General features: G+C 45.3%; 2 protein-coding genes across 3 annotated transcripts; one reads left to right on the forward strand and one right to left on the reverse strand.

Moving 5' to 3' along the window:
- Nucleotides 1-825: 825 nt before the first annotated feature.
- LOC123494440 (uncharacterized) lies at nucleotides 826-1950 on the reverse strand. Its single transcript, XM_045230303.2, has one exon. The coding sequence runs from the start codon at nucleotides 1948-1950 to the stop codon at nucleotides 826-828; it is 1125 nt and encodes a 374-aa protein (XP_045086238.2).
- Nucleotides 1951-3439: 1489 nt separating this feature from the next.
- Nucleotides 3440-11380, forward strand: LOC120966153 (COP9 signalosome complex subunit 4-like). 2 transcript variants are annotated; one of them, XM_073501003.1, is made up of 12 exons: nucleotides 3440-7297; nucleotides 8112-8215; nucleotides 8297-8357; nucleotides 8425-8517; nucleotides 8602-8724; nucleotides 9418-9525; nucleotides 9608-10286; nucleotides 10423-10484; nucleotides 10639-10736; nucleotides 10919-10996; nucleotides 11174-11221; nucleotides 11308-11380. In XM_073501003.1, the coding sequence occupies exons 1-5, from the start codon at nucleotides 7223-7225 to the stop codon at nucleotides 8713-8715; spliced, it is 447 nt and encodes a 148-aa protein (XP_073357104.1). In that variant the 5' UTR covers nucleotides 3440-7222; the 3' UTR covers nucleotides 8716-8724; nucleotides 9418-9525; nucleotides 9608-10286; nucleotides 10423-10484; nucleotides 10639-10736; nucleotides 10919-10996; nucleotides 11174-11221; nucleotides 11308-11380. The 2 variants fall into 2 exon arrangements, with proteins under 2 accessions (XP_073357104.1, XP_073357103.1); XM_073501002.1 differs by having other exon boundaries at nucleotides 8112-8357.
- Nucleotides 11381-18078: the final 6698 nt, after the last annotated feature.

Genomic DNA, 18078 nt, shown 5'->3' on the forward strand with positions numbered 1-18078 from the left:
TAACTTCCCCTTAGCGCATGCGGAGCACACGAAATCATCAGGATTCGGGAAGTTCTTCACGTTAACATTATGGCCATGCGAGTTGTTAATTATATTTCTCATCATCCTAAGTCCGGGGTGGCCTAACCTATCGTGCCAGAGGCAGAAGAGTTCAGAGCTTCTAAAGACGGTCTTGAGGGTAGTGTACACGGGCGGTGCTACTATCTTAGTGTAGTATAGCCCTGTGTCAAACGAAGGAAGCCTCTCGATAACATGTTTACCACCTTCATCCCGCTTTGTGATGAGTAGGCATTCCTTGCCGTTTTCATCATCGGTCTCAACATGGAAACCATTAGCGCGGATGTCTCTAAAGCTCAATAGAGTACGAGTCGACTCCGGGTACAACAACGCATCATTAATGAGCAAAGTTGTTCCCATGGGGAGTATAATAGTGGCTCGTCCGGAGCCAACTATGTGAGAACCGCAGCCGGCGATTGTCATAATACTTCCCGGAGATTTTTTAATGGACTCAAAGTACTTAGTTTCTCGTAAAATGGTATGAGTGGTGGCGCTATCGGCAAGGCACGTTTCCTCCATTCGGGCGCCACACGCGTTCTAAAATATGACATCTAATTAATGTAATGAGGAAGAAAATACATTAAAAATAAATGCACACATCTCAGAACATAACATGCTATCATGTATAAATAATGGAATAAATGAATAAATGTCATCCAATCGCCAAAGTAAAGAATAAGTTTATGCTCTCATAGAGCTTACAACCAAATCGAATTTATTCAATTTTATTGTAGCAAAGCACGGAATCGTGATAACCAAAGAGGTATGCTAAGTGGACTCGGTGAAGAAGCCATTCACTTCCGCCGCAATCTCCATACTAGTGAGCTGATCCTCCTCAGAAATTATCTTGGAGGCAGCATCAATGTCTAGTGGCGGCGGCGCCGAGGCGGCCATGTGGTCAACCTCCATGGCGACGTGGGCGTCGGTAGAGACCGCCAAAGCTGCCGCGATGGGCACCACGGGGGTCGCCTCTATAGGCGCAGCAGGGGGAGTAGCAATCATCACGGGTGCCGCCATGGGCGCCGGTGGAGCTCCCTCCTGAACCAAGGCGAGGTGCGTCTCACGCGCCTTCCGAGCCTTATATGCGTCAACGACCTCCTGTGGTGCGCGGCACTGGCGGGAGAAATGCTCCACCGAGCCACAACGGAAGCAGTCCTGAGGCCTTTGCCCTCCCTTGCCCGGCTTGTTCTGCTTAGCCGGGGCTGGGGGGTGAGGGCCCTTCTTCTTGCCCTTCCGGCCCCTCTTCTTCTGTTGAGGCTTGCGGACTTTGAGAGCGTTCACCTCCTGGCGAGAACTCCCCCCAAGTGGTTGCGCGACAAAGTTCTTTTTGAGAACCTCGTCTTGCGCCTCCGCCACCTGGAGGACGTCAATCAACTCTGAATACCTCGTGTAGTTCCCCTGGCGATAGTTCCGTGAGGACTGGACCGCGTCGGGGTGGAAAGTGGATAGGGTTTTCTCAATCTTCTGGGAGTCGGTAATCTCAGTACCACACAACCGAAGAGTCGTACAAATCCGGTGCAGAGCCGAATTGTACTCCCCAACCGTCCTGAAGTCCGCAAACCTCAGACGGATCCACTCTGCCTCTGCACGTGGCTTCACAGTGTACTTCAGCCGCTCGAACCGCTGCTTAAGAGCGGTCCAAAGGCCAGAAGCACTGCGCTCAGCCATATACTCATCTTTCAGAGTAGGTGACAGGTGATGACGGAGAAAGTGCAGAGCCTGCGCATTCTCAGTCTCGAACTTGGGATCAGTGACGGCCAGCTGGGCCCCCTTACCGATCGCCCTCAGGAGGGTTTTGCCCTGGAGAAAGATCTCGCAGTCCGAGGACCATGACAGGTAGTTCAGCCCTGTCTGGGCCAACTCAGGAAACTCCTTGTGGGCAATTCCGGCCATCTGCGATTTATGCAAAAATCATGAGATTACAGCAGGTAATCTTTTGCACAAAGCGATGTTGATAAACTTATTCAATAAAATGACGTTCCACTATTTAAAACATGCTATTATATGACTTACGAAATGATTAAGAGTGCTAAACAATTAATCTACAGCAGTAAAATCATACAATAATATCATGTTACAAAAGATAGCATGTTAAGCGCATCTAGTATGAGAAAACTAGCCCAAAAATTGAATTCCCGAGGTATTTTTAAGCCCAAATACGCATTTTTGGCGAAAACAGACAGTTCCAGGGGTTTCTACGCGAAGTATTACAGCAGGAATAAGCTACGCGTAAAAACAGGAAAAATCCAGGGGCTAAAACGCAATTCGCCGCGCTGCAGCCGGCGCCACCCTTGTTTTTTTTGTTTTTGGAGGCCCACGGCGCGCGGCCCATCTGGGCCCAGCAGCCAGCGCCTTTCCCTCCTTTTTTTTGTGTGAGGAGGCATCCCCTCAACCGGGGCCCATCCGGCCCAGGAGCCAGCGGGCCGGCCCATGCGCGGCGCTGCCTCCTGCACGCAAACGGCGCTAGGGCTTCCCCTGGCAGCCGAGCGGCGGCGGCGGCTCGCACGCGGGCGCGGCGGCGGGGGCTCGCACGCGGGCGCGGCCGGGCGAGGCGACGGCCACTGGCCAGGCGCGCGCACTCGCGGGAGCGGTTACCTGCAGCGGGCAGGGCCGGGCGAGGCGACGGCCACTGGCGTGCCGCGCGCGCTCGCGGGAGCGATGACCGGCAGCCGGCAGGGCCGGGCGAGGCGACGGCCACTGGCGTGTCGCGCGCGCTCGCGGGAGCGATGACCGGCAGCCAGCAGGGCCGGGCGAGGCGACGGCCACTGGCGCGGCGCGGCCAGGGCGCGCGGCACGGCCACGGGACGGCGCGCACGCGGCGGCGACCGCCAGCCGGGCGGCGACTCGCGGAGCCGCATCCAGCTGGGCACGCGGCGGCGCGGCCAAAAGCAGGGCACGGGGCGGCCAGCTCGAGCCCCGGCGACGGCAGCCGGCCGTGCACGGGCTCGGCCGGAGCGACGACCGGCGCGACGGCGGCGGCCACGCCACACGACGCGGCGTCGAGCCGGCCATCGAGACGGCGGCGGCGGCGTCAGCAGGACGCGGTGCAGCGTGCTTGGTACGGCGTCATCTGGACGCCGGCCTCGGGATGCGGATCTTCGTCGTGTTCGTCTGGAACTCCGACGGCGCATGGCACATCTGGTGCATTTGCGGCGGTACCGCGATCATCGGGGTCGCGATCTGTACCGACTCCCTATAGGGCAGTCAACAAGTCCCTCGTAGTCCAAGAACATCGACATTGGTCGGCGACGTGTTCGTCCGCTCGGTTTTTGGGAGGAAAATCCGCACCATAGGTAGATCAAATCCGAAAATAATCTAATCGCAAAAACGGAAACGTAGAAACGAGAGGGATCCATTTTTGCAAAAAAGTGGGGATCGGATCTTATACCTCCGCGGGATCGACGAAAGCCTGCGTGATGCAGGCTTGACGCAGGCTTGACGGAGAGTTGATGGAGCGAAGCGTGCTGATAACGTGTTCCGCAACTCCGCCGGCGAGTCCGGTCCGAGGTTGCGGAGCGAGAGCGAGCGTCGTAGACGAAGTAGTCGAAGTATGCGAAAGTAAAATGACACAGAGAGATGGAGGAGACCAGCTTTATTAATCAATGATCAGGTGTTACAATGATGACTCCTCGTTGCTTTATATAGGGGTAGGTGGTCAAGGGATAAGTACCCACTTAACCTAAAGAGGGGGAAACGGGAGGGGATACCCCGCGCTGCACGCACGAGGCGTGCCGCCACCCAAAGATGACCCGGTTTCCCAACAGAAATTTCCCGGTCCGCCTCGAGCACCCGGTCCCGATCGGAGGCTCCCAACGGTAATACTCCGCGCCGCGTTGCCAACCGACCGACCAACCGACCCCTCCTGTCCTGCCCACCCGGCCCGGATCCAGCCCCAACCCACCAGCAGCAGCTCCACTTCCCTCCGGTTTCCGCCGCCCGCGGAAGCCGTCTCCGGCGACACCGCCTCTTCCCCGGCGGCCCGCCCACGGCCAGGCGCGCCCTGTCCTCCCTCCCCGCGCTCTGGCCGTGGCCGGTCTGCTCCTCCTCCCTTCGCCCGGGGCCCCGGGGCCCTGCCTCCCGCCTCGGCCTCGCCTCGCCGCGTCTGGTTTGGCATTTGCCCGTCCTCGATTCGCCGTCCGTTTAGGTTTAGAGTCGCGCCTGATTTGGTTTTGCTCGCCCTCGCCGTCGTCTGCTCAGAAACCGCGGCTGGTTCTTGATTTTGCTCGTCCTCGCCGTCGCTCGTTTGGAGTCGCCATCCGGTTCGATTTTGCTCTTCCTCGCCGTCGCCCGTTTGCAATTGCGCCTGGTTCGATTTTGCTCTTCCTCGCCGTCGTCCGCTTAGAGTCTCGTCCGGTTCGATTTTGCTCGTCCTCGCCGTCGCACGTGTGGAGTCGCGTCCGGTTCGATCTTGCTCGTCCTCGCCGTCGCCCGTTTAGAGTCTCGCCGGGTTCGATTTCGCTCGACCTCGCCGTTGTCCCGATGCGCTCGCGTGATCTTGGCCCGTCTCGCCTCGTTTGCGAACTAGCAATCTTGTCTGCGTGCGCTTCTGTTATCCGAACTAGCTAGCAATCCTGGGTTTCGTGTTCGCGTCGGTTGCAGGAACGAACGGGTCTGGTTTTGAAATTGGATTACGGCCGGAGACGGGGAGCGACGTTCGTTTATCGTGCTAGTTTAGACCGGTTGCTCTGTTCCGTCACCTGCGTTGCTCTTGGTGATTTTCAGAACTCAAACGCATGCTCTCTTGTTGGCCCACTGTCAATTTTTGGCCCTCTGTCAGTTCTTGAGTTGCAGGATCCGTTAATTCTTGAGTTCTTGTTGTACCGGCTAGGCGTGTGTGCTCTAATCCTAGGTGCAGAGACGCTTGTTCTGATGGTGTATACTGTATATGTTCTTTCCAATTTGTTTCTTGTTATCATGCTTTGCTTGTGTGTTCCGAGCAGAAAAGTTTTACAAGAGTGCAAACCATGTGGCCTGCTGCTTGACTATATAATTGAACACCTGTTGCTGCTACTGTTGGACAAAGGTTCATTCTTTTCTCCCTGATGTTGCTATTTCCATTGAAGTACTCATAGGAGTTCTAGATGAGCTGATGCTAGTTAGTTCCCCTTAGACTACATTCTAGATTGCACAGCATAACTCCAGAATTTTGTTATTGCACACCTGGGCATATATATATTTCTGTTGTGAGCATAACTCTAGAATTTATTTATCCATGAAAGCACGTCCATCACATGTTTTTTTAAATGATGCTAAATTATTGTAGACCGAATTTGACATGGGAGGAGTCCGTTAAGAGAGACCTGAAGGATTGGAGTATCACCAAAGAGCTAGCTATGGACAGGGGTGCGTGGAAGCTTGCTATCCATGTGCCAGAGCCATGAGTTGGTTGCGAGATCTTATGGGTTTCACCTCTAGCCTACCCCAACTTGTTTGGGACTAAAGGCTTTGTTGTTGTTGTTGTTGTTGTTGTTGTTGTTGTTGTTGTTGTTGTTGTTGTTGCTAAATTCTGTCATGTCCCTTTCCTTTGGATAACATGGACATGTGCTGCTTGTTTTCTTGTGATAATGCTGATCCAATTGACTAGCCCAACTCTTATGCTCTGACATTTGTTAATTCCCAGTTAGTTTGCCTGAAAATTTATTGTTTGTCATGTTTAATTTTGTGGCATCAACTCGGTATTGTGATTAATGACCTAGTATTTGTTTAGTGTAGACAGTTGACTTCTTTTTTCTAATTTTTAGTGATATGCGTGTTTTGTTATGTCTTATGTGGATATCATATTCTTTTTTTGTATTACTAATGTCCAGTCAATGGAAAATGCTTTTCTTGCTTTGCCTAGACTTTGTGACAGTTAACTTATAGTGTGCGGTCATTGATCATTGAGCTTCTGACACCCTATTCCATAAAATTTTGTAGTAATGTTTGCTGGATCATTGAGTAGTTAATATTGATTCTAAGTTTGGTGGATCATTCAACTTCTGCGTGCACTTCGGTTATCTGAGAGACACTCACGATCCTGTGTTTCGTGTTCGTGGCGGTGCGATGAACGATTACATTTCGTGTTTCTGTGTTTCATGTTCGCCATTAGGTTTTGAATTTGGATTACGGAGATGGACAGAGGCCAAAGCATGGTCAGTTTATCGTGTTCATTCAGATCGGTTTCTCGGTTCCGTCGCTGCATTGTTCGTCGGCGATTTCCAGACCTCAAACGCATGTGCCCTTGTGATACTCTGGTTTGGCTCGCTGGTCGTTATGGTTGTTCGTTACGGTTGTTCTTATGTTCTTGAATTACCCTTCTTATAAGCAGAGATGGGGTGATTCACTATGGTCGTTCTGATGGTTGCTTGTTTAGTGTTCTTTCCAATTGGGTTCTTCTTGCCATGCTTTGCTTATGTTCCGAATGTCTGTCTTTCCATATATGGGGATGCGTCCTGGGTGCAAACCGTGTAGGCGTGTGTTTTATACTAGCTATGGTGTGTTTTATACTATCTGATGAGGAAGGTGGAAATATTGATATCACTTCTGTGTTAGTATACTTGATATGGTGTGTTTTATTCAAGTTATTAACCACGTCTTTTACAAATTTTCCTTGAGATACATGTTTATATGGCAGGAGTGATTGTCTTGATGACTAATCATTTATGCTAACTTGGTATTGGTAGTGCCTGATCATAGGTAACAGACCAGTACTTGTTTAGTGCAGACAACTGACTATTCTTTTTTCTGAACTTTTTTGTGATATGTGTGTTATGTGGATATCATATTCTAATGCTTTTCTAAGTATTTAAGGTACAGACTTGCGGATCTGGACATGTCACATTTGCTCTTTATTGTGTTGCTAAGGACACTTAACGGCTTGGCTGGGCCACTGCACGGCCTGGCTAATCAGGTACACTTGATTTTATGTGTAGTTGATGTTCTCTGCCACATCATGCTCAACTTGTACTTGCCAAATGGATCTCCTGGAACAAATTGTTCGTAATAAATGAACAAATTGCAGAACTTGTGGCTGTGCTATTTACCCACTTGCTTTTGCACATGATGTTAAGAAGAAGAAAAGCATACACCCTGTTATTTTAAAATGCTGCGTTTACTGTTTTGATGTGCATAAACTGAGAATAGTCACCATATACTGGAGGAAGTGTAGCTATGGATCAGATCTGTAATGGAAGAGACTGGGAGTAACATTACAATCGACCAACTTAAAGAATATGTATGGAAGACACTGAAGAGTGGAAAGGTAGCTTATCTCAAACCGAGTTATATCTATTCAATTATCAAGCACTAATTATTGCTCAAGGACTATAGTTTTATAATACCTCATGATCTTCTTTGTGAGTAGAGAAAATAATGCAATATAGGGAATTACTGTTGCCACTCATTTCATGCTCACATGGGTTGCATTGTAGAACCTAAATATCTATGTACAGCTTCGTGCATCATGTCCCTCTTATGCACCGCATTTCAGAAATCTAAATATATGTCTTCTTAGTGTTACTGTTTGGGAGTTCTTATTGAAGTTGCAATTTATAATGTCTCATGGGTTTAAACTTTGTTAAGCTGCTGAAAACAGTCACTGAAATTAGCCACTAATGAGTAGTATGATTTCTATTTATTGCAATCATGCCAAAAGGTCTTAGCTATTCATATTTTTAGGTATTAGCTACCATCAAAGTAAACAAAGATAGAATAAGTGTGCTCATCTCAATTTTATAAAATACCTAGTATTGAAAGATTATGTAGATCGAAGCTGGTTAATTTATACATGTGCTGAAAAATGTACAAAGAATGCATGCATCATGCTTGTCATCTTGTGAAAGAAATCATCAAGTGAATTTATTGCTATTCCAGTGTCTTCATGTAAATCTCATACAGAATGTTTATCTCTAGATTTGTTTCACTACCATAAATAACTGACATAATATCTGATTCTGTGGGCTTTGTAACTTCTCACTATATCTTCTTCGGTGATTTTGTAATTGACCTTGTTGTTATTATGTAAAAAAGTGTTGCAACATTCTTGATCTATAACCGTGTTTGCTATCTATATGCAGGTTGTAGTGGTTAGAGAGAAGTTTCCAGAATTGTATGAATCTGAACAACAATGGTTGAGAGCAGCACAAATGCTTAGTGGCATTGACTTGGACTCAGGAATCAGGTTGAAACAAGCTTTTGTCTCTCTTTATATGTCATTGGATTTTCTAAGTCCGGGAAATCTGACCAACTTCTTGAAAACGAGGATGCTTGATGACACAAACAAATTATCCAAGTGCGTCCAGATTGCACGACTCTATTTGGAGGTTAGTCCTGTTTTTAACCTTTGTCGTCATTGCATTGTCAGCTAGACTAATGTAGTTCATTTTGTAGTATGATGATGCAGTGAATGCTGAAGCTTTTATCAACAAAGACTCGTTTTTGGTCACAAACAGCAACCAGGAAGTTCTGAACTTACAATACAAGGTTTGTTGGTTCAGAAATAGTTTAATAATCTATCTGTCTACAGCTAAGGATTAAAATTTAGTTCCCTTCTTATATCTCTTGTAGGTCTGCTATGTGAGAATTTTAGATCTAAAGCGTAAATTCTTGGAAGCTGCACTTCGGTACTATGGTATCTCTCAAATTTTGAGCAACGCCAAATTGGGGACAAGTAAGGCTTAGTCCAATCAGGTGTAGATTTGTTTCTCTCTTCTGCAATTTACTCCTTTTTAATGTTCTTTCTTGTATGGTTCTTTGTTGCCTTGCCGGTGTAGTGGCTGTATGTAATAAATTACCCTACTTGATACTCATGTTTAAGTACTGCAGTGGTTATTAGCAAGTCGTGTTTGGAACTGATATTGCTTCCATATTTTATTCTCAAAAATCTTGATGGAACATGTTTCTTAGTGCTGATGTAACATGCACAATATTGGCTGGTGCTGGCCCACAACGCTCTCGTGTTCTTGCTACATTAGTATTGGTTCTTAGTTCATCTCAGTGTCCTGTGATTTCACACCTTTTTTATTCAGCTTATTATCATTAATTACTGCAGTAACTTGTAACCATCATGATCGTCTTGTCTCTTGATCCTGTTTTGCCAATTAGAAACCATCAATGCAGTGCTGCTTTATGGAGCCGTGCCATTTATTTAGAATTTTAGTCTCACTGGGTTAAGTTGACCACCTCCATTGCACGCATGCTCATTCTGAGATTTAACATTGACTATTGTTTATGAGTTTATGGGAAATTTGCACTGCTAAACTATTCTAGTTGAATGCTGAACAAGAGATCTAAGATAGAGATCTAAGGTTGCTTTTCATTGTTGATCTTATTTGAACTTACAAGCAAGAATTATAAATTACTGATGTCTGGTTGCATCCATAGGTTGTTCCTGGCTATGGTCATGGAGTTCTACGTAATACAGACCCAAGATACTCGTGCCAAAGGGAGTTCACATTGAAATATTTACCCGAGGACCCACTTTTCCAATTGGTTAGTTAGAATCCTTCATCTAACTGCATGGTTTCTCTTCGGTTCGACAGTCTCAGTGGAACATATTATTATTCCCTTTCAGGAACGAAGATCTGAAATTCTGAATCACCCTCACCCCTCTAGAGAAATCAGTTTACTCATTCAAGTTCTGGAATTTCTTTATAGTTTTCTGGGTTTACTTCGGTCTTGCATGTATTAGCTTTCTCTTTGTGCCCCTATCTATGCCTGTTTCTTGTGTGCAAGCTCTGCATTCTGTGTGTGTGACTGTGTGTGGCTTGATTATGTGTGCTCTGCATTCTGTGTGTGTGACTGTGTGGCTTGACTCTGTGTGTGTGTGGCTTGACTATGTGTGTGGCTTGATTGTGTGTGTGGCTTGATTGTGTGTGTGGGCTTGACTGTGTGTGTGAGATTGTGTGTAGCTTGATGGTGAATATGTGTGTGGCTTGACTCTGTGTGTGTGTGGCTTGACTGTGTGACTGTGTGAATATTGCATTTTCTTGATGGCGTGGCTTGTATAACTTGTGTTTTATATGTCACGATTGATTGTTGTTTGTTGAATGTGAACAGACCTTACACTATTCTTTTTTCTAAACTTCTTTGTGATCATGTCTTATGTGGATATCATACTCTTTTTTGTACTATTGTCAAGAATAACGCTTTTCTAAGTATTTAAGGTACAGCCATGTGGATCTGGACATGTCACATTAGCTCTTTATTGTGTTGCTAAGGACACTGATGGGTTGGGTTTGCATACAATGCAGGTATATTTACCTTTTTTACATTTTGTGATGCTGATGCCCGAAGTCCCAATTTTTGCTACTTCTGGCTACTTATGTTTTTAGATGTGCTGTATCCATAACTACCTATTGGCACCTGATATTTGTGCTCAAAATGCAGTATGGACCGACAAAATGGTCTCATTGCAAGGTGGGTGTATAGGCAAGCAATGTCAAGAGAAGGTACTCTTTTGATTGTTTTATTTTTATGGTTTGCTTAAATGCATTTCCCCCTTTGTGCAAGACAAACAGGGAATGTTTATTAATTCATAAACACACTGGTTACTTGAAGAGCTGATTTGTAAATATGAAGCTAATTTTGAATTCATACATACAGAGAGAAGCTTGGACTATTGAGGAGGAACATGCAGTGGTTAATGCCCATCGGGTATATGGGAATAAATGGGCAGAAATAGCAAAAGTTCTTCCTAGAAGGTACTGCCAGACAACTTACATCTTATTGGGATAATGTATAGCCTAGCCTTGGTCCTCTTTGTTACCAGATTCCTAGCCCCTGCCACTTCCTCATTCTTTCCTGGGCATCATACTGTGTACCAAACATCTGAACATTGCAGGAACCGGGCACTTCTATTTGTGTAACTTCTATTTGTTCTCAGGTTCTTCTCACCTATAGCTAAAGTCAAAGACGACAAACCAAGTGAATTATTGGAGTTACAAGATACACAGAATCATCGGTAAGTTTCTATCCTTTCAAATGGCTGGAGTATGAATTTTGATCAGTTTGTCTGATTTGTTTTATACCGAATCGATGATTCCTTGATAACTTTGATATACACGCATGAATTATGCTGTTATGATCATAAACTGATTTCCAAGTATTTTTGACTGATATGATGCTTATTACATCACAGGTCATTTAAATCTTCTTTTCTAATATAACTGTTGGTGTTGCTCATGACGTAAGCTACTTTTCTTGCTTCAAGAATAATGGAGACATCATTTACATTGTGGTCACTCACATTTTAAGTTGCTCATGTCATTTCAGGCTAGCCGTGCTTGGAAGCGATGAGAGGCAACCACTGTTGTCAACTTGAAACGTATAATTTTTTAGGTATGAATGGCTTACCTTAGCCAGAATTTCTATAAGAATGCTTGCCCATGTTACATGCCTTGCTTTCTCTAGTAAGTAGAACAAGAACACAGTTAACATTTCTTTTCTGTCCATAGGCCTACAAACTTGTGGGTAGTGATGAAGATAACCACTTAATCAGCCTCTAACCAGCTTCCTGTTTTCCGGTTTACTTCGGTCTTGCATGCTTTCTGTTTGTGCCCTATCTATGTCTGTTTCTTTTTGTTTTTTGTGTGCAAGCGCTCCATTCTGTGTGTGGCTTGACTCTCTTGTGTGTGTGGCCTGACTGTGACTTGTGTGTGATTTGACTGTGATGTGTGATTGTGTGCCTCTGTGTTTGACTCTGTGTGTGTGTGACTGTGTGAATATTGTGCATTTGACTGTGATGTGTGACTGTGTGTGTGACTATGTGAATATTGAATTTTGACCGTGACTGTGTGTGTGATCATGTGTGGCTTGACTCTCTGTGATGTGTGTGGCTTGACTCTCTGTATGTGTGGCTTGTATGCTTTGCTGAATGATTGGTTGTTGTGGCTTAACACTGCCTTTGCCGGTCCCAAGCCCGGATGTGAAAATGTGGAGGGAGTCTGTTGCTGTCTATTTCTTGTGTGGAAGTGCTACATTGTGTGTGTGTGATGTGCATGTATCTGTCTGTTTCTTTGTCTTTCTTGTGTGTGTGTGCTTGTGTGACTGTGTGTATTGCATTTGCTTGATGGTGTGGCCTGTATGCTTGCTTTGCTGAATTGTATTGTTGTGGTTTAACACTGCCTTTGCCGGTCCCAAGCCCGGATGTGAAAATGTGGAGGGAGCCGCAGTTATGATGTCGTTAGAATTTGTATTGTTTGCCTTAGAAGTGTGGATAGAAATTACTTTGTCCTAATTGAATAGTGAATCTTCACATAATGTTATAGCATCTGATTCATGCTCTGAAATGCATCCTTCCTTGCTATGAAAAATCTAGCAAGTGTAATCTCCTAAATTAATCTCGCTGGTTTCTTAAATCTTGTCAGCACCGATGTTCTTTTCTGCTAATACACTTTTACTAAAGATTAGTCATCTATGTTTTATTTGGCTTTAGGTTGAATTTTGTGGTTGTTTGATCATGCATGAATCTCAGCGTTGCAGGTATCCCTCATTTGTCTGTCACTCGCGGGTTTATTTGTATGTCATTTCTAGAGGGGGGTGAGCTTCTGAGAGTGTGTGTGTGTGAGAGAGAGAGGGGAGCTGACTTCGGCGCACGGCCAGTAAGGCACTATGTAGGCTTGTGCCTGGCGGACTTCTGCAGATGACCAGTAAGGCATTGTGTAGGCTCGTGTGTCCCCTTTTCCCATCTTTGATTCAATTCATTTTCGAGGAAGAGCAGGCACCTCATTCCCGTATGAGTGCCAAAAACCGATTCTCCTCACTGTTCGAGTGCAGCTGTGCGGGGTGATGGGGGAGAAATTGGTATCCAGCCGAACCTACCGACCATGGCCGGGCGGGGGGTGGGGGTGAATATAATCCGTCTGTCTTCATGTGTTCACCTTTTTTTTGGACAATTTAAGTTATGTTCCTGACTTCCTGTGCCTGATATTTGTCCACCCCCCCCCCCCCCCCCCCTCTCCCCCCAACTCCAGAATAGAATATGAATTCTTTGTTTTAAATTTCACATGAGATAACTTTGGTTAATGATGTAAAAATGAGTTATTGCTCATCGGTTCAGCTGGGGGGGGGGGGGGGGGGGGGGCTATGCTAGCATGTGTTTTATTGGGTCGAAAGTGGTGGTGTTTTTTCTGCCATTTCTATTAGTCCAGTGTGTATTTTGGGCCGTGTACGTGCTTTTCATTAGCATGGGGATAGTGGACCTTGTATGCAGATTTTTGGGACTCGGTTCGTTGAATATACTAGAAAAATGGACCGTGCGTTGCAAGCGGAAAAAACATATAATCTTCAATGGCCATGACCACATTTTGTTGCATCATCGCAATACACTATCCTTTCCAATTTCGTGAAATCATGAACAATTTTTGAAATTATGAACATTTTTTAAACTCTTGAACAGTTTGAAAATGTGAATATTTTTCAAATTCATGAACACTTCCATAATTTTTTTGAACATTTTCTAAAATCAATTTTTTTAATTCATGAACATTTTATACTATTTCTTATCATTTTTTTATAATTTTTTAAGACAATTATCTTGAGTCGGCGAACATTTCTACAATTGACGAACATGTTTTTGGAAATTGGTGGAACAATTTTTGAAATTCAAGAACATTTTTTATTTAACGATCATTCTTTGAAATGCATGATCATTTTTGAATGAGCAAACATTTTATGAATGAATATACTATTGTGTAAGTCACGAACAGTTTTGAAATTTTTAGGATGTTTTTTATACATGAACATTTTTTGGATTGGTGAAATTTTATTCAATTTTATTAACATTTTTAATACACGAACTTCTAAAAAATCAGGAACATTGTTTTATTTCCTGAACATTTATTTTCAAAATTTCGAACTTCTTTAAATAAAGAAACATTTTTTACAAAATTGTGAACATTTTTTGAATCCACAAACATTTTATAATTTATTTAAAAAGTTATTTCCAAATTATATTTTTTTAATTTCAGAACTTTTGTGAAAAGAAATTAAATTAGAAAAAAAAAGAAAAAAATAACGAAATAACAAAAACAGGCCTCCCAGACATGGGCCTGCTCAAACGGGCGCGTAGCGTCTTATCCGGCGAGCATAGCGCAATATAGGAGGTCCCTAATGCGTGGGCCGGCCCAGGCAGGGGATTCCCTTGTGTAAAACGTTTTTTTATTACTTATAAATGGCATTGGTGGGTAATATTTTACAAATTTGGGGGCAATTTCTGTGATGTACCGCAGAATCTCTTTATTGTTAGGTATAGACATAGATAGACTAGCTATGTTGAGTAGTAGGATATTTGTATTTTTTTTCACTATCAGCTAGGTAATTAATGTTTTTCATGTAGATAGCCCATGTGTTTCGGTGGAAGTTAATAGGATTCAAAGTGTATTATTCAGTCATAGGTTGATCAGTCATCAATTTTTTTATCTTCAATTTGGCTGACATATAAACATAATTTGGTATAATTTTGTTCACTGAATATCCAGTCTTCCATTTTTTTCAATTCATAGCATAATTTTTTATTGTGGAAATGAATGCTTCTTTTCTGATATTTATTTTTTTATTATGGAAATGAATTCCGACAACATACACACGTTGCGTCACGTCCAGAAAGTATTTTAGGGGTTTTCATCGCGAAACCATAGAAAATGCATACAATGTTGAGAAACTACAAAACTTGGCATCGATGCTTCTCATGATGGTACAAACCTATGGAAAAAATTTGGGTCCATTTGAACGATGTCGGAAAAAACGCCCTTCGACGGATCCTTCGCTCCTACCCAAATGGCGTCCGCTAAACAAGGTCAATTTTAGGTCATCTTCAGAATGACACCAAATTTTGCCTGCCTGTAGGGATGCCCACCCCGGTACTCTGTGCCACATTTCAACGAATTACGACAACATGCACACGTTGCCTCACGCCCGTAAAGTATTTTAGACGTTTTTGGTCGCGAAAACCGTAGAAATCCATTCAATGTCCAAAGCAACCTCCCCTCCAACAACGCCGCGGGTGGATAAGAGCAACCCCCCCCTCCGGCTCCTCGAGTACTCCCCCACCTACCTCCACCCATTCCCCTCTCCATTGGCCGTTCACTCCCTTGCTCTTTCTTCCCCTCTGCCCGAGCTCCTTCGAGCAGGCTCGCCGCCGTCGCCGCGTCGATTCCGCGGCCACCGCCTCCCGTTCGCCTCGCCGACGTGCTCGAACGCCTCCCCGACGTCGACTCCGTCGACTACGCCGAACGGAACGAGCCGGGAAGCCTCTATGCCGCCGCCATCTTCTTCTCCTTCCTCGAATCGCCACCGTCTGTCGCCGTCGATTCCGGACGCTCCGCGCCTCCCCGAGCACACTGCCACCTCCCTACGGCTCCCGGCGAGCCACCGCGTCTTTCCCCTCCCTCTCCCGTACGTTTCTGCCACCGTAGCCGCCGTTGCCATCGCCGCTCGAAGCGAGCGCTGCCGTGCAGCTCGTTGCCGTCGTTATAGTCGTTGCCATGCTCGCCCAAGCACGGGAACATGCTCATTGCAGCTCGCCGAGGCCACCCGTGCCGCTTGCCCACCTCGTCGTCCCCCCGTAGCGCCGTTCCCGATAGTGGTCGAACTCCAACGAAGTTCCCGAGCTCGCCGCCGTCGCCGTAGGGCCTCCGTGGCCGCGAGATCACCGCAGTTTGACGCGCGAGCGTGCGCCCGATCGAACGCAAGTAGCCGCGTGCAAAACAGCCTTCTGTGGCGAATTTCCGACGCGCTCCGGCGATGCGCCGCCGTGAATTTGGTCGCTGGAGCTCTCTTCGGCGCCGACACCGACGTGGCTCAGTGGGCCCCGCCCCTGAGTCGTTGACCAGTGGGCCCTGGTGGCCCAGTTGACTGGGTTGACCCAGTCAACTGCTGACTGGGCTACCTAGTGAGACTGACGTGTGGGCCCCACTTGTTTAAAACGTTTTAAAAATAAATAATCTGCTAATTAGAATATGTTAATTAATTAGTAATTAGTTAGTCACTGACACCAGGGGCCCACCCCTCTAATTAGCCTGTTAGTTTAGTTTAAATTACTGTTAGACTAACAGAGGCTGACATGTGGGTTCCACTGGACCCATAGGCCAGGTTTGACCCGAGTCAGCGAGTTTGTTGACTGCTGACGTCATCCCCACGCAATGCTGACGTCATAATGGATTTATGTTATTTTAAATAATTCTAAAAAAGTTTAAATCTTTAGAAAATCATATAAAATAATCCGTAGCTCGGATGAAAATACTTTGTACATGAAAGTTGCTTAGAACAACGAGGCGAATCCGAATACGCCCTCCGTTCGTCTGCCACACGTCCCTAGCATAGCGAACCTGCAACCGTCCCCTCTCTTTCATCTGTCCAAAAAAATGCCTAACGCCGGGAAAACATTCTCGGATGTTTTCCCCCTTCGCCGGTATCGGGTAGCACTGCGTTAGAACACCCCTAGCGCTGCTTATTGCCTGTCATGCATCTATTTGCTCTGTATTTATTGTTTCTTCCCCCTCTTCTCTCCGGTAGACCCCGAGACCGCTGCTGATGCCGCGGTGATCGACTACGTCGACGATGACCCCTTCTTCCCTTTCAGCGGAGCTTCCAAGCAAGCCCCCCTTTGATCATTGATACGTCTCCAACATATCTATAATTTTTGATTGTTCCATGCTGTTTTATTATCAATCTTGAATGTTTTATAATCATTTTATAGTCATTTTATATCATTTTTGGTACTAACCTATTGACATAGTGCCAACTGCCAGTTGCTGTTTTTCCCATGTTTTTTTTACATCGCAGGAAATCAATATCAGACGGAGTCCAAATGCAACAAAACTTCACGATGATTTTTTATGGACCAAAAGGAAGAAGTTGGGCCCTGGTTGCACCTGGGGGGAGTCCCGAGGAGGGGACAACCCACCTGGGCGCGCCACCTCGGGTACCCCCCGGACCGCCTCTTTGCTCTATAAATACCCCGAAAATCCACAAACCCTAGGGGAGTTGACGAAATATTCATCCAGCCGCCGCAGAGTCCAGAACCACTAGATCCAATCTAGACACCATCTCGGATGGGGTTCACCACCTCCATTGGTGCCTCTCCGATGATGCGTGAGTAGTTCTTTGTAGACCTTCGGGTCCGTAGTTAGTAGCTAGATGGCTTTGTCTCTCTCATTGAATTCTCAATACAATGGTCTCTTGGAGATTCATATGATGTAACTCTTTTGTGGTGTGTTTATTGGGATCTGATGAACTTCGAGTTTATGATCAGTTATATCTTTTTATATCCATGAAAGTTATTTGAGTTTCTTTGATCTCTTATATGCATGATCTCTTATAGCCTCGTATTTCTTCTCCGATATTTGGGTTTTGTTTGGCCAACTTGATCTATTTATCTTGCAATGGGAAGAGGTGCCCGGTAGTGGGTTCGATCTTACGGTGCTTGATCCCAGTGACAGAAAGGGAACCGACACGTATGTATCGTTGCTACTAAGGATAAAAAGACGAGATCTATATCTACGCAATAGATAAACGGATCTTGCTACATCATGTCATCGTTCTTATTGCATTACTTTGTTTTTCCATGAACTTAATACACTAGATGCATGCTGGATAGCGGTCGATGTGTGGAGTAATAGTAGTAGATGTAGGCAGGAGTTGGTCTACTAATCTTGGACGTGATGCCTATGTAATGATCATTGCCTGGATATCATCATAATTATTTGAAGTTCTATCAATTACCCAGTAGTAATTTGTTTACCGACCGTTTGGTATTTTTCTCGAGAGAAGCCACTAGTGAAACCTACGGCCCCCGGGTCTTCTTCCTCATATATTTGCTTGCGATCTATTTTTCCTTTGCATTTTTATTCAGATCTATTAAACCAAAAATACAAAAATACTTTGTTGCACTTTATTTTATTTGCAATCTATTATTTCAATCTACTACAATTTTTTGGCATCGTTACCCGAAAGGGATTGACAACCCCTTTAATACGTCGGGCTGTGAGGTGTTGTTATTTACGTGCAGGTGTTGTTTACGTCGTGTTGCTTGGTTCTCCTACT

Source organism: Aegilops tauschii, chromosome 6 (genome assembly GCF_002575655.3).
Source record: "Aegilops tauschii subsp. strangulata cultivar AL8/78 chromosome 6, Aet v6.0, whole genome shotgun sequence".
NCBI lineage: Eukaryota > Viridiplantae > Streptophyta > Magnoliopsida > Poales > Poaceae > Aegilops > Aegilops tauschii.

What these genes read in the sequence shown, in the direction of transcription:
- LOC123494440 (XM_045230303.2), bottom strand. Translation starts at nt 1,950, where the DNA reads ATGGCCGGAATTGCCCACAAGGAGTTTCCTGAGTTGGCCCAGACAGGG.
- LOC120966153 (XM_073501002.1), top strand. Translation starts at nt 7,223, where the DNA reads ATGGAAGAGACTGGGAGTAACATTACAATCGACCAACTTAAAGAATAT. An exon ending in AGACACTGAAGAGTGGAAAG is followed by an intron (nt 7,298 to 8,111) that starts GTAGCTTATCTC and finishes ATCTATATGCAG; the next exon opens with GTTGTAGTGGTTAGAGAGAA. An exon ending in TTCTGAACTTACAATACAAG is followed by an intron (nt 8,518 to 8,601) that starts GTTTGTTGGTTC and finishes TATCTCTTGTAG; the next exon opens with GTCTGCTATGTGAGAATTTT.